Here is a 16,051-nt window from a genome sequence, read left to right as displayed (position 1 = left end):
ATCTGAAAGGTACATTACATATATGGGAATAGAACAATATAATTTATTAAATATACTATAATAGAATTTAATGCAACATTTTCCTTTGACTTAATTATTGAGCCAAATGATAATCTGCTACAGTGAAGTTCAAGGCAGGCTGATAATTCTGACGTTCTGAATGATAACTTTTCAGCATTTGATTTTCTAAAAAGGATTAAGGCCATCTACTGATAATCTTCCATGATAATAGTTCACTTTATGCATAAAAGAAATGTTAAATGCATGAGTGTTATTTACTATTATTCTACTTTATCCTAATAACTATATAGGGTATACTATCATGTAAAACCCTATGGCATAATAGTATCATTGAAGGAATGAACTTTGAAAAAGCTGTCAAGAAATTCCATTCCAGTTTGTAAAAGCCAACAGTGCCCCCATGTGTTTAAAATGGTTTTCACATCCCAAAACAAATCACACGAAGAAGTTATGGACAAAGTCCAATTCAATAACTTAGCAGTTTATAGCCATACATTGATACAATGATTTAATATTAGTAACAGTAATATACAATTACATTCAAATGGTCAAGATTTGAAGCGTCCCTCTTGGAGATCTCAGTAATTCAGTCACTGATGCATGTAATGTATATGAAATCTATATCAAAGTCTCTCTCCTACACTTTCTCCCTCTCAGCTTTCCTACAGCTGTCTCCCCTAAACAGTCTCCCTCTCAGCTTTCATACTTTCTGTACTTGTTACTGTCTTTCCCTCTCAGCTGTCTGCTGCTGTCCACTGCTTTCGCCTCCATGGTACAGTAGTATGAATATTTAATACATTTTGTTTGCCATTTCACCACATTGGCCTTGCATTGTTAAGAACAGTTTAAAACACACATGCTATAAAACAACACTGGTTAACAGGAAACTTTATGCCCAAGATAAAGGCAATCAAGAGCAGAAACTTGTCTCAGCTATCCTGTCTCTCTCAGCTTACCTACTGTACGTCTTTCCTACCTAGTCTCGCTCTCAGTTATCGTGCTTTGTCTCTCTCTCAGCTTTCAGTCTGTCTCTCCTACACTCTCCCTCTCAGCGTTCTTACTGTCTGTCTCCCTTTCCATCTCCCTCTCAGCTTTATCAGTCTCAGCTTAGTCAGTCTCTCCTAAACTGTCACAGCTTTCTTACTGTCTGTCTCCCTTTCCATCTCCCTCTCAGCTTTCTTTCTGTCTGTCTCTCCCTTCATCTCACTCTCAGCTTTCCTATTGTCTGTCTCTCTCCTACCATCTCTCTCTCAGTGTCGTGCTGTCTGTCTCTCTTACACACCGTTTCCCTCTCAGTGTTTCCTCCTGTCTGTCTTTCCTACGCTGTCTCTGTCACTGATTTCTTTAAAAGAAAGTTCACTTCCTCTTCCCAGATCTGCGAAGGCGTCCAATTGCAGTGGAGAAGTGCAGGGCTGACCTCTGGCCCAGGGTACGAGGGGAGTCGGGTGTGGGTGTGTTGGTGTGGTTCCCCACTGGAGCATCACTGGTGTGTTCAGTGCAGAGACGGGGGGTCCCAGGAGAGACAGAGCAGGAACGGAGGGCCTGGGTTGGTAAAAGAAAAGAAGGCATAATCATAATAAAACGTTAGTTGTACTGTAAATAGCACTGTTTCACAACGTGGTGTTCAGGGCCCACCAGGGGTCCAAATGGACCCTTGTGGGCCTGTAACTCAGAGAATGTACAAATGGAGAGTGTGCAAATGGAAGCAAATGGACCCGAGTTAACTTCAACTTCTCAGAGTTAACTTCAACTTCAAATTACTTCATTTTCCTTCCGGAACTTCATTTGTGCAGTGGTTAAAAACAACATACAGACACAATACACAGATACCCGGTCAAAAAACCTGAGTTAAATAAACAAAGAAGATTTTACAGTGTAGATTAGGGTCCCAGAGATAAAACAATGGTATTAAATGGGGGTCAGTAAATGCATATCAAACTGGGTGTCCTCGAAATTCAAATGGTTGAGAAGCACCTTTCACTCATGGGATGTAGCTCTAGGTGTTGTTAGGACGGATACAAATTTAAGGACGAGACAGAGGACACACAACATCATTACAATAGATTATCTCTTACTCACTAGGCTCCACTAATAATGGTGGTCATCACATAAGAGAAGTTACAGCCTTATAGGAGCTTACATTCTCAATTCAACTGCAATATCAGACCACTGAGAGACAAATTGTGCGTGTGTGTGTGTGTGTGTGTGTGTGTGTGTGTGTGTGTGTGTGTGTGTGTGTGTGTGTGTGTGTGTGTGTGTGTGTGTGTGTGTGTGTGTGTGTGTGTGTGTGTGTGTGTCACAGTGTGTGTGGCGAGGTGGTGGCATACAAACCCCAGTTATGGGGAAGAGCCCTGCATCACCCACCTGAGTGCCTCCGCCATCGAGTCCGTCCAGGTGGGCCCGGAACGTGGATGTCTGTTGTTCCAAGGAGAAAAACCTCTCCTGGACCTTGTCAAACTGAGAGAGAGAGAGAGAGAGAGAGAGAGAGAGGTTTGAGCTCCCATGAACAACGTCTGTTTTCGTCTAGCGCAGTGGTTCACAAACCTTTCAATTTCAAGAGCCCCCATAACCCTGAGAGTGAACAAATGGAACCAAATGGACCCCTTAATGGGTCCATTTGGTTCCATTTTGTATATTCTCAGGGACAGACCTGTAAGGGTCCACTTGGAACCCCCTCTCAACCCTTGGACCCCACTTTGAGAACCAGTGGCGGCTGGGTGGGTGGGGGGGGTGTAATGTACTGTACAGTACCTGCTCAATGTTGGACTGCAGCAGCAACTCAGGCCAGACGGCCTCTGCACCAACAGCGCCGACACGGTGTGTCGTGTGCGTGTGGCTCCAGCTCAGCTGCTGTGGGACAGAGGAGAGGACTCAGTGCAGTGGTGGAAAGTACTATGTTCATTTACTTAAGTACTGTACTATTGTACTATTACTCCACTACAATTAGGTGAAAACTTTAGATACTAGATGCTTTGTATATTTAGATTATTATTACAAAACCCACTTCAGCCGTTATATACTGTACATTTTGGCCATTTGAAAATAGCAGATCTACAAGCTCACAATGCGTCGCTATGCGACGCATTGTGAGCTTGTAGATCTGCAATCTTTTATAGATTTTCATACATTTTATATTTGAAGACTTGTGAAATGGGATATTCTGCATGATGAGTACTTTTACTTTTGTACTTTAAGTATAGTTTGGTGCCAATACCTTGTACTTTTACTCAAGTACATTTTGATTTCCGGACTTTTACTACAGTATTTCTACATTGCAGTATTGATACTTTTACTTAAGCTAAAAAATTTGAGTACTTTTTCCACCACTGACTCAGTGTAAACACAGCCAAACAGAACACAACACAGTACCATATAACACATGAACATGCTGAATAGAACCTTTCTGCTACTCAGTCTGATTTATGTTTTGCCTTCTGTTTGGCTTTGTTTTTTATATTTCTTTACTCCTGTATATGTAACTACTGAAATTACACATTTCTATTAATATTTAAAGTTATGTTGTTTTTTTCAATGTGTTTTTTTACCCCATCTTACTTGCAGAAGTTGTGTGCTGCCCTCCAACTGCGTCTGGCAGTGATGCAGTCTGCTCCGGTACTCTTTCAGCACTGTGGACAAATTCTGCTCCGGACATACATAAAAGTACAAAGTATTATAATATGAACCAAACTTTAGCACCTTTCATCAGCACTCAAAAACCAAGAGCCATTGGGAAATATAGTAACACCATGATGACACATTACAATCTACCCCCAAAATGTATCAAACAATAAACCATGGCATGTTTGAAGGTGAGCCCAAAACGTCTTTGAATGCACCTTACCTTTAAAATCTCTTTAGCATTTTTACCAACCAATGTTACAATGCTTTACACACTGCCTTAGTTTACACAAATATTACCTGAGTGATCACAATGGAAATAAGCTGCAGGCCTTTTCGCGTTTTATCCTTTTAATAAGGGTGTGAGTGTGACAATGTATTTTACATATCTCTGCAGTAGGGCAGAAACCCGACAGTCCAAAATGTAAACATTTCAGGAGATTATTATTATTATTTTTTTAGCACAACACTGCCTCATCAAAGTTGGTATGGTGACTTTATACATTGTCAGATACTTGAATGTGTCCTTATTATCATCACTTCTCCCATACAGTATATAGCTCAAGTGGAGTTAGGAGGTTTTTGACCATTAATGTGGAGATAGGTCTTTTTTCCGTCTGACTTCGCCTAAACTCTAATCAAAGATGGAAAAAACAGCCATCTCTAAGTTGGAGTTAGGTGGTTTGACTGACAGTTTTGAGGATCCAGTTAGTTAGGCGGTTTAGTCAAAAGCACTTTTTTAATACTTTTCAGTTAGTTAGGTTTAGTCATAAGTTACATTTTATAACATGAAAAAATTGATAATAAATGATTACGTTTTAAAATATGTTCTGTACATATGTGTGTTAAGGAGTGCTTTTAAGGCTGATGCAGTGCAACTGCCCGCCCATCAAACCATCCTCCACCTGTTCCTTCTCATCACATCCTTACCTCGGTCTCCATCTTGACTGTGGACAGATCTCGGTGGCCTTGGCTCCACTCCTTGGTGAGGGTGACCCCAGTGTGGAGCTCTTCCAACTGAGCCCAGAGGTGTTCCAGTCCACCTAGCATGGCCTTTACATGGGCCTCCAATTCCCCCTGCGCCTGGAGAAGACTGCGCAGTGACCTCGTCCTGTCAGGAGAAGTGTTGGACACATTGACTGTGGCTGTTTTAATCCTGAGCTCTGTAAATTGTCAGTGTTTATCTTATATATTTTTGCATTTAATGCTGTATTTCAGATAGGGCAGAAAGAGAGAGCAGAGACATGCGAGACAAGACGGAGTTGGATCCAAACTCGGGTCCTTGCTCACAAGGAGCATGGTCTGTGCACGAATTGGCTGAGCAACCAGGACAAAAACAAGAAATGACACTTATACTAACTAATGTGTTACTGTATATCATGTTTTCTTGTTAATTCTTCAGTCTTCAAGCATGCTCACCTCTGCTGTAGGTAAACACTGGTGTGCTTCACCTTGTCTATCAGTATGGGGTCTGTGTCCAGGTGATTCACACCATCTGGCTGTGTCTCTGACAGAATGTCAGCCCTTTGAAGTGCAGAAGATACTGCCTGTTGAGGGAGGAGGGCAAAAAGACTTGAGAGTTTGACCGAATAAAGATGGAAAGATTGTGTAAGTATGTGCAATTTGTTTTTAAAAAAGCAGTTTATAAAATGAAATAAGACAAGATGCTAAATGAGAGCAGTTTCGACAGCTTCAGCATCACCCAGCTGACGGCTGCTCAGATGGTCATGATGAGTGCTGAAGGGGGTTGTTAGGGGTTAAATGTCAGTCCAAAAGTCTGATATCACTTCGGGGCAGCATACTGATCACTCCCACCAAGTTTGACATAAATTCGCCCATCGATTCTGGATTTTGACCTTTACCTTGTGACCTTGATCTTTGACCTTTGACCCACACATAGCTGTGGGCAGATACGTATGTGCTAACGACTTAAGCCCTATATACTTCCTCATACCACAAATAGCCAAACATTTTGAAAAACGTTGAAAATATTTTCCCCAAATAGGGACGCCAGTTTGAAAGTAGTAGACAACTTAAGACCATAAAGCTTTACACTATACAGATATTTTGAATTGCTTCTCATTTGTATTATTTAGTCATGATTCTGATTGCATGACAGTTCATTATGGAGCCTAATCTCATAGAGATGATGGCATTTCTTGTTTAAACGATATTCAAGTATTTCCAGCACATGTACAAACAAACTAAATTGCAGTGGTGTAAAGTAACTAAGTACATTTACTCAAGTACTGTACTTAAGTAAAATTTTGAGGTATTTTTTACTTTACTTGACTATTTCCAATTTTCTGTACTTTTACTTCGACTCCACTACATCTCAGAGGCAAATATTGTACTTTTACTCCACTACAATTATTTGAAAACTTTAGTTACTAGTTACTTTGTAGATTTTAATTATTATTACAAAACATATACACTGTATAAACCACTTCAACCCTATAGACATTTCGGCCATTTGAAAATAGCCGATCTACAAGCTCACAATGCGTTGCGATGCGACGCATTGTGAGCTTGTACATTGCTATTTTCAAAATATTTTTATACAATTTATATTTGTATATAATTTATATATAATTTATACACATTTATATTTATATTTATATTATTTAAAAACTTGTGAAATGGCACATTCTGTATGATGAGTACTTTCCATTTTTGGTACTTTAAGTACATTTTGATACCAATACTTTTGTACTTTTACTAAGTAATTCTTTTTTAAAACCAGACTTTTACTTGTAACAGAGTATTTCTCCACCACTGCTAAATTGCGGCACCATCTCCCTCAGGTGGCGATCTCACCTCCAGCCTAGAGAGAAGAGCCTGAATGTGTTCTAAAGTGGGGTCAAACAGGGCCTCCTGCAGAACACACAGCAGCAGACTGTCTGTCAGGGCGTGGGCCAGGGGAACAGGCTGGTCTGAGCTGCCTCTTTTTCTGGAGAGCCTACGGAAACAAGAAGAAGGATTGAAATAAAAAGGGTTAATCCACTAATACATTCATTATATGTATATATTATGTATATGTACTAGAGGTTCTGTACAAGATAGATCAGCGCTACTCAACCCGCGGCCCGCGGGCCGCATGCGGCCCGATCGCAGCGTCTTGGCGGCCCCCTCATGGTCAAAAAAAAAAAAAAAAAAAAAAAAGTTTTTTTTTTTTTTTTTTCCGTTTTTTTTTCGTTCAAATATATGGGTTGCTAAAACATTTTTCAAAAACAAACAGACAGACATACATACAGGTGCGTCAATTGTTACAGGTATAATGCATAGTTTTCTATGCATTTCGGGTTTTTGGGGGGGTTTGACCCCCAAATTTTTCCGGCCGCGCGGCTTTGCCGCGCGCCCAGGATAGGTGTCTGCCACTGGACATACACACAACACAAAATAAACTGGTACAGTGAAAAGAATATGATGTCAAAATGTACATTTTCTTGTGTGTTACAAAATCGAAAAATCCAAAATAGGACCGTCATTTTTATGGCGGCCCCTTGGACTTTTGGTATTTTGCTGAGTGGCCCCTGAGCCATCTTAAGTTGAGTAGCCCTGAGATAGATTATCAGCCTGAAAATCTAGTAGCGCTCTACCTTCTTTCCCCTTCTAGATATATGTGTGTAAAATGTTGGTCTAATGTCTGGTCTAATTAAATTATCATATCTATATTACTTTATCATGATAATATATTTTTGTGATAAATTGTGTTGAACATTTTCCCCCAAATAATATACTACAGCAAAGCCGGGAAGTCATTTTGACACGAGCTCTTCTAGTGTATATGGATACATGAAGTTGTTGAAACATTGTCTCACCATGAGTACTGCTGGTAACTGGTGTGTTCTTCTGTCATAGCCTCTCCCCACAGCCTTTGATGGGGCTCCACCTTCATTTCAAACACAAGGATTGAAAAATAGACATATTTTAAATCACTGCTGCTTTTGTAGGCTTGCACAGTAGACTGTAAAGAAAGAATACATCTGAGGTGTGACACATTATACCGTACATTATACACCACATTTGGAACAAGGACAAAGTTGGTATGACCCGGCTGGGGAAGATAGTACCATGATGTCATCGGAATAGAATAACAATGGATTAACAGTATAGTAATATTGTACTTTTATCTACAACTTATTTTTATGAGCTGACTTTAACGACGTGAGCTGGAGGCTGGATGCCATGAGGCTGGACTCACCTCTCTGTGTCTGAAGCTCGGGCAGCACCTCAAAGCGAGGACACACATCCACAGGCCAGTGCACAGCATGCAAACCAGCAGCAGCCTCCAGAACACCTGCGCTGGGCTGAGAGACGGGTGCAACGGTGCCTCCACGTGGCACACAGACCACACGATGCCTACCAAAGCTAAACTGTACCAGCCATGCCAATGGAGACCTGCCCTCGGAGTGTGGGAGTTGCGTTTTGGCCGGTTGCTGAGAGCCAGTCTGACCTGAAGAAACAGAAAGATGAGGTGACAGAGAGAAACACAGTGACAATTACAGATATCATTTTGTTACAATAAAAACAGGCTAAACAATTGGTGAAGTAATTGTTAATTATTGTTAAAGAGAGCCAAATGACAATTACACATAGTTCTAATAATAAGATCAAGAAAAAAGTGAAGAAGGAAAAATAAGACTAAATAAGTTTATTTGTGTAACTTTCAATTCAATTCAATTATTATATTATTATTTCATCTGTTCAGCTAATTGACAGAATCGATACACCAATATCACAGTCAGGTTATGTGTGAGATAGTAGCCTATCTCACACATAGCTGTGGTGTATAGTAACTAAGTACATGTAGCCTACTCAAGTACAATTTTGAGGTATTTGTACCGTACCAATTTCCTATACTTTTTACTTCTACTTTTACTTCACTACATCTCAGAGGCAAATATTGTACTTTTACTCCACTACAATTATTTGAAAACTTTACTAGTTACTAGTTACTTTGTAGATTTTGTAGATTATTACAAAACAACCAGTAACCACTTCAGCCCTATATACATTTCGGCCACTTGAAAATAGCTGATCTACAAGCTCACAATGCGTCGCGATGCGACACATTATGAGCTTGTTATTTTCAAAAGATTTGTATACATTTGAAAACTTGAAATGGGACATTTTGCATAATCAGTACTTTTACTTTTGGTACTTTAAGTACATTTAGATGCCAATACTTTTATACTTTTACTCAAGTGCAATTTGAATTCCAGACTTTTACCTGTAACAACAGAGTATTTCTACATTGCAGTATTGGTACTTTTACTTAAGTAAAACATTTGAGTACTTTTTCCACCACTGCCTCTACGTGGATGGGAACTGTGGTGATGGTGTCAGCTATGATGCTACTAGCAAAGAGGTCAAACCTAGTGCTCTGCAGGGATTTGAGCACAGCTGCACTCAAATCGCACTTCTTCCTGCCCTGTTCCATAATGGTTCACCTCAGGGAACAAAAAAACCTGCCAACTCAAAAGCTGATTAAGATAAAACACCAGTACGTACGTTTCTCTACAATTCAGCTCTCTCTCCCTGTCCTCCTTCCTTAGTTCCTTCTGTCGATCCATGCATCAGGCCTCTATCTCCCTCTGTCTGTTTCCCTCTGTGACCTTGATGGTATTGGAGGCTACTGAGACACGGACTGAGACAACTCTCGGGTGGCGATTTACTTCCAACAGAAAGTTCATTGGGTGTGTGAATTTGTCAAATGAGAAAACCAGCCTGTTGAACCGGTTCCCTCAGTCCACTTTAATTTATAGAGGTAGATGTTTTGCTTTTGTCTTCCCACATTCCTTGAAAGCAGAAAGGTGTTAGCACACTGGTGGTAATTGTGTGGGGACCGTATGTGTGCATACCCGACCCACCCAGTTCATACCCGACCCACCCAGTTCCTAAAACAGGGCGTATTAAACCAAGCAGAGAACCTTACTGTACAGAAGTCATTACTGTTCTGCATGACTCATTCCCACCACACAAGGGCCAATTCAGATTATCTGACAATACCTCATACAGTAGATGAGTTAGGTCAATAACATTTTTGCCTAACAAACTGCCTTGATTTAATGTTTACCGTAGCTAAAGTTAGATTGAGGAGTTAGGACTTTGTCTTTCAAAATTCTTTACATAAAAATTAAACTCCATGTTCTTCTGCACTTAAAACAGTTACAAGCCCTTTTTATAAATTGAACTTCTGTGTTTTACACTTGGCTCGACAAGGGGATGTCTTGTGTGTAAAGTCTGTCTGTTTTCACAGGGAACAGACTCCCTACGTTGGACAAACAAAAATGTCTAAAGATGTTGGATCTAAGCTTTGAGTGGACACAAAACTGCAATACACAATGTAAATGTTGAATATACCATGGCATTATCTTCGATTCTTGAAGCAAAACCACTATATCCACCCTTCTTTGTTTTGTTGGTGTAGAACAAGTTACTGCCCCTAGATGGGGTAATCTCCCCAAGCTGTTATAATATGGTTTAAAAGGCAGAACTGGTCCCTGGTGGCTCAACCAGTTAGTACAAAGACCATATGCTCTATCTTAAGAATTAAGCATAACAATATAAAATAATCTCTATTAGCTTGTGAAAGGGATACTACATGTTTTACAGAAATCTACCTAACGCAATATAAGGATAAAACATAGCAATTGGATATTGTGTACTTGATTATGTTTGAAAATCTAGGTTATTGTAGGCTTAAATGTTTATATACAGAAGCAGAGTTAGACATTAATTCTTCTTTTCAGATCAAAGTGATTGGACAGACACAGCTTAATGCCAGTAACCCAGAGTAAAAACGACCATTGGCTGCACAGAAGCGGAAAAAGAAGTTCCTTCAAGCTATGGCTGAACTTTTAAAACACACATGACCAACTGTCTGTTGGGAGAAATAAACTGTACATTTTATTTCATTCTGTAAAAAAACAAAGATTCCTTTTCAGATTCAAATATAACTGTGTCTTTATTATATACAAATATATACAGCATGCATGAAGTCAGTTTCCCTCTATTGGCAAAAGTAAGAAATTAATGAGGAACTATATACAATCAAGCTCTTTCTCCATCTCTTGGCTGAGGGCAGTCCATAGTCTTTCACTCTGTTCTCTGTATTCAGAGTTTTTTTTTGCCTCTTCAAAGGTCCATGAAAAGCAGCTGTAGCATACTTGGTCTGTTGTCTGATGTCAGGAACATGCTCTCCATCTCCATCTGACACCCCTCCTCATCCTAAAATGCATACAAAAGATTCTTTAACCACTTGAGCCTTATATATATTTTGTTGTAGGCCGAATAGCAAAAATACCAGCCCTACAAGCTCACGAAGCATCGCAAGCTTGTACAGTGGATCTGCTATTTTCACTACTTGACCATTTTTGACAATTTACATCTATGACAATACTGTATGCCCAAAATAGGGCCGGCAGGTTTAAACTGGTTGAGAATGGAACACCCAAAAATGCTTAAAAAAACAATGTTGATGCAATGCATCTGTATAAGCCCTGTCGTCTGCTGCTTATAATGTTGGCGATGTAAGTATTTATTGCACTGTTATTCTAGTTTTGCATCAGTATTGCTGGAAATAACATACATTTGTAGACACTTATGATAGCCATATTAGCCGATTTAATCAAATATACAAAATCACAACAGTATAAAACAAGGCTTACTAACCAGCATGGTCATGTTGACTGCATGTGTCTGGATGTTATGACTGTCTTCGCCAACACCTGCCACCGTCTCCACGAAGGGATCCATCCAGTCAGCACAGGGCTCAATGACATCAAATGACACACCTGAGGACAGTAAAAAGTATGTTGAGTTCAGGGTTGTAGTCAAGTAAATGATACAGTCAAAAGAAACTAGCATTGTTGAACGTTGACTTCTATAAACAGACGTGCAGTGAATGTGTATTGTGATCAGTGGTGGAAAGTAACTAAGTACTGTACTTAAGTACAATATTGAGGTATTTGTACTTTACTTGAGTATTTCCAATACTTACTACATACTTGAAATCATACTTCTACTTCACTACATCTCGGATCCAAATATTGTACTTTTACTCCACTACAATTATTTGAAAACTTTAGTTACTAGTTATTTTGTAGATTTTGATTATTATTACAAAACATACATTAACCATTTCAGCCCTATATACATTTCAGCCATTTGAAAATAGCAGATCTACAAGCTCACAATGCGTCGCGATGCGACGCATTGTGAGCTTGTAGATCTGCTATTTTCAAAAGATTTTTATACATTTAAAAACTTGAAACGGGACATTCTGCACAATGAGTACTTTAACTTTTGGTATTTTAAGTACATTTTGATGCCAATACCTTTGTACTTTTACTCAAGTACATTTTGCATTCCGGACTTTTACTTTTACTACAGAGTATTTCTATTTTGCAGTATTGATACTTTTACTTAAGTAAAAAATTTGAGTACTTTTTCCACCACTGGTGTATTGTGATTCAGTTTCGTGCTTACTCTGAGTCTCTGTGACTCTGTGCGCGTGGACGTCCACTGTCTGGTCCTCCCCGGTAGAGACGGTGCTCAGCCGTTCCCTGCTCTCAGGAGGACTGAGCTCCCCGCCACAGGCTGACTTTAGGAATGTGTCCCAGATGAACGCACCCACGTCAAAGTTCCCCGGGAGCGTCTCCTCCTGCTCTTCCTTCCTCTCCACAGAGAGCAGCAGGGGGCTGGAGGAGCACCGCAGGACTTTGGCTGCTGGGCTTTGGCTTCCGGTTTCTGGGGACCGTTTCCTTTTTTGCCTGCGGACCGCCTTGGCCTGCAGACAGGACCCCCCCAGCGTGGTTCCCTCAGGGTGATGAGGGTCCCTGTTCTGGTGGTCCACGCTGCTGGTGCCTTCTGCTGCATCTAGTCGCTGCTGTGACTCCAGGTAGGGGCCGGCCTGGCTGCCTGTAGGTAGACCTGCCACAATTAGTACATAATCGTCTAATCGCAATTATTTTTGCATAATCGTCATAATCGTTTCCATGCTGAAATATGTCCACACATTTCCGAATATAAAAAAAAGCAAAAATAGCAGATCTACAAGCTTACAACGCGTCACTTTGTGACGCGTAGTAAGCTTGTAGATCAGCTATTTCTGTTTTTTGTACACGTATAAAATGATTATATATGTCAATAAGTTCTTTGTATATTTAAGTTATTTGTCATATCTGCCCTGTGGATTTTTTTTATTACGAAGCCTAAATGGCAAACAGAAATAAAATGATGTATTCATATGTTCCAATGTTCAGTGCCAAACACACAATTCAATCGTTAATCGCAATTATTTGAGTGACAATTAATCGTCAACTCGTCAAGAATTTGTAATCGTGACAGCCCTACCTGTAGGCGTGCAGGGGCCGGTCTGGCTGCCTGTAGGGTTGTAGAGGCCGGTCTGGCTGCCTGTCCAGGGGCCGATCTGGCTGCCTGTCCAGGGGCCGATCTGGCTGCCTGTCCAGGGGCCGGGGGCTGTTGGAGGGGAGCCGGCCTGCAGTGGGGTGTGCAGGGCTGAGTGGATCTGGACAGAGGGCTTCATGCTGTTGCTCAAGGTGCCGGTCAGAAGGCTCTCGGCGTACTGAGGGTCGACCCTCCAGTACCCTCCTTTCCTCGACGGCTCACCTTTCTGACGCAGCACCTTGATGAAGCCCTTCTGCGTGGACAGGTTATGCCGGACCGTGTTCTGCGAAGAGGGGAGAAGCATTTTTCATGTGATGACACTTCAAACTGAGGCTATGTCAAGAGGCCACTTTTAATAACCACTTATGCCCTATTTTTTTACTTTATTGTACTCGAAAATAGAAGATTTACAAGCTCAGAAAAGGTCACAATGTGATGCGTTGTAAGCTTGTAGTGCTTTTGCTGAAGTGACAGTCTTCCCTCACCAAATTTAACTCACAGAATTGACGTTGAGTCAACAAATCTCATCATGTCCATATACACTTTCGATGTGACAATTGTGAGTCACAAAGAACTGCACCAGGCATCATGCAAGTAAGATCTACTATTTACATTTATATTTCTTTAAACCAATTTGTTTTACAAATATTTTTCACAGAAAGTTCACCCAAGAATAGGCATGCTAGGGTTCATGTGGTTCCTTACCTTCCATGTTTGGTCAGCATGGTGGAAGTAGGCGAAGTTGCCGCTGATCCACTCGTACAGGTAGGACACCGGCACCGTGTCCTCCTCACTGTCCTGCATGGCCATGCAGATCAGTGTGGCACACGAGTACGGTGGCTTCACGCTGTTGGTCCTGTAATCAACCGTACCCTGTGCCACCATGCCAGGGAGAATCTGCAACAAGATTATTATACTTAATTAAAACTAACAACATAACAAAAACTTGAATTGCAAAAACTAAACAAAACGAAGATCTTTTTTTTTTATATTTTTGGTTAAAACACGAAGTTTTTCGTGAAAGTGAAGAAGCTCTACATTCTGATAGTAATCATTGCTGTATAGTGTTTGTTCAGTAACAGGGGTATAGCAATGATTATTTAACACTTATTTTAACAGAAATAAATCACTTACTGCACCTTTAACATAACTAACTGAAACTGTATAGTGTTAACAAAAACAATATCCTTAGTTACTTATATATTTCATACATAAACCTAGTATTTTGGGTGGATATGACATCTACCCCTGTTGGGTCAAAAATCTTCCAAAATAGAGGCAATATCTGCATTCTCAAAGCACACTGCACATCACATTGTGGGGCGTTGAGAGCTGATTGTAGATCAGCATGTTTTCGCGAATTGTGTAGATTTTCGTTAACTATACATGTTTGAATCTCGCCCCTGACAAATAAAAATAACACTAAAACTACAAAATTAAACTAAAACTAGCCCTTAAAAATAAAATGTTAAAAAACTAAACTAAACCAGCAAACCCACATCAATTGAAAACATGAAGTCATGAAACAAGAACACAAAATACAAATCTAAACTATACTAACCTTGTTGTGTATGCGGCTGCAGGTTGTCACTATGGGCTTGCCGGGGATCGGTGGCGTGTCCATGGATGCCAGGTCCCCAGCCAAAGGGGACAAAGGCCCCTCTGGAGAAGCCAGCAGCTGGTTGCAGATGAAGATGGGAGGTGGCTGGTGGTGGAGGATGGCCGGCGGAGTGCCTAGCTGGGACCCTTGTCCTCCGCTGGCACCAGGGATTGAGCAGGCGACCTGTAGCCACTCTAGGCTGGTCAGGCTGTTGATGTTGATGTTTTTATTAACAAAAATGCATATACAGTATATATTATATTTGTACGTATCTGTCAAAAGCAGTGGTTCACAAAGGTTTTGTTGTTTAGTTGAAGAAAGCCGTTGAATTCAAACAAAAAATAATTTCTGGAGCGTTTGTTCGATAAGTGATGCTCTCTGCTGTGTCTCAAGGTGTGTGACTGATCTTGCACTTTCGAAGAGCATCTTCCAACGATGTGCCTGTGAGGAGAGCTTTGTGATTGGACAAAGGTTGTTGATTTTCAAGATAGCCAATACCACGCCTCGCACCTGTCCACGCCCCCAATCCCTTCATACCACCTATCCATTGGCAGAGCGTCATGTGCTTCTGGTCTTCTTAAAGTGACAGCGCCCTCCCAGACGATGGGAGCCTACCATTGGGAGGCGATTTCACCAAGCGTTTCACCAAGTTCTCGCGTACAGATGAAAATGGTGGGACTCATAACTCTATGATAGAGTTATAACATATTGGGAGGCAGTGGTGTAATGTGACTAAGTACATTTACTCAAGTACTGTACTTAATTACACTTTTGGGGAATTTTTTGTCTGGAGTATTTCCAATTGTCAGTACTTTTACTTCTACTCCACTACATATCAGAGGAAAATATTGTACTTTTTACTCCACTACAATTATTTGAAAACTTGTTTACTTGTTACTTTGTAGATTTTGATTATTATTACAAAACATACACTAACCACTTCAGCCCACTACATTTTGGTCATTTGAAAATAGCAGATCTACAAGCTCACAAGCTTGTAGATCAGCTATTTTCAAAAGATTTTTATACATTTTATACATTTGAAAACATTCTGCATAATGAGTACTTTCTACTTTTGGTACTTTTACTCAAGTACATTTGTTATTCCGGACTTTTACTTGCAACAGAGTATTTCTACATTGCAGTATTGATACTTTTACTTAGGTATGAAATGCGAGTACTTTTTCCATCACTGCACACAGGTGATGGAAATACGTGATATGTTGTTTTAGTTCAATGATTAATATTTTCTCCTCTAAACGCATATGTGTCACATAATGACCAGAAAGAGTCTTTTCTTTTCTTATTCGAAATCAAAACAAAAATTAAAAAAAATAGACACACGTACGTAACCGATTTGTTACGTTACGCGATGATGTCATCACGACTACGCTAGCG

General features: G+C 40.3%; 1 protein-coding gene across 1 annotated transcript; it reads right to left on the bottom strand.

Annotated features, from left to right (window-relative positions):
• Window positions 1-516: 516 nt before the first annotated feature.
• LOC308085455 (uncharacterized protein) lies at window positions 517-9,284 on the bottom strand. Its single transcript, XM_080428613.1, has 10 exons — window positions 9,154-9,284; window positions 7,844-8,095; window positions 7,461-7,531; window positions 6,457-6,598; window positions 5,059-5,186; window positions 4,570-4,750; window positions 3,577-3,660; window positions 2,773-2,871; window positions 2,386-2,478; window positions 517-1,563 (listed from the first exon to the last, which is right to left on the bottom strand). Exons 2-10 carry the CDS (start codon window positions 7,910-7,912, stop codon window positions 1,378-1,380), a joined length of 1,053 nt encoding a protein of 350 aa, XP_080284739.1. The 5' UTR covers window positions 7,913-8,095; window positions 9,154-9,284; the 3' UTR covers window positions 517-1,377.
• Between the last annotated feature and the right edge of the window lie 6,767 nt (window positions 9,285-16,051).

Source organism: Gymnoscopelus braueri (genome assembly GCF_963280865.1).
Source record: "Gymnoscopelus braueri genome assembly, chromosome: 5".
NCBI lineage: Eukaryota > Metazoa > Chordata > Actinopteri > Myctophiformes > Myctophidae > Gymnoscopelus > Gymnoscopelus braueri.
The sequence above is the reverse complement of the archived record's forward strand: the minus strand, read 5'-3'. Positions and strand labels throughout refer to the sequence as shown.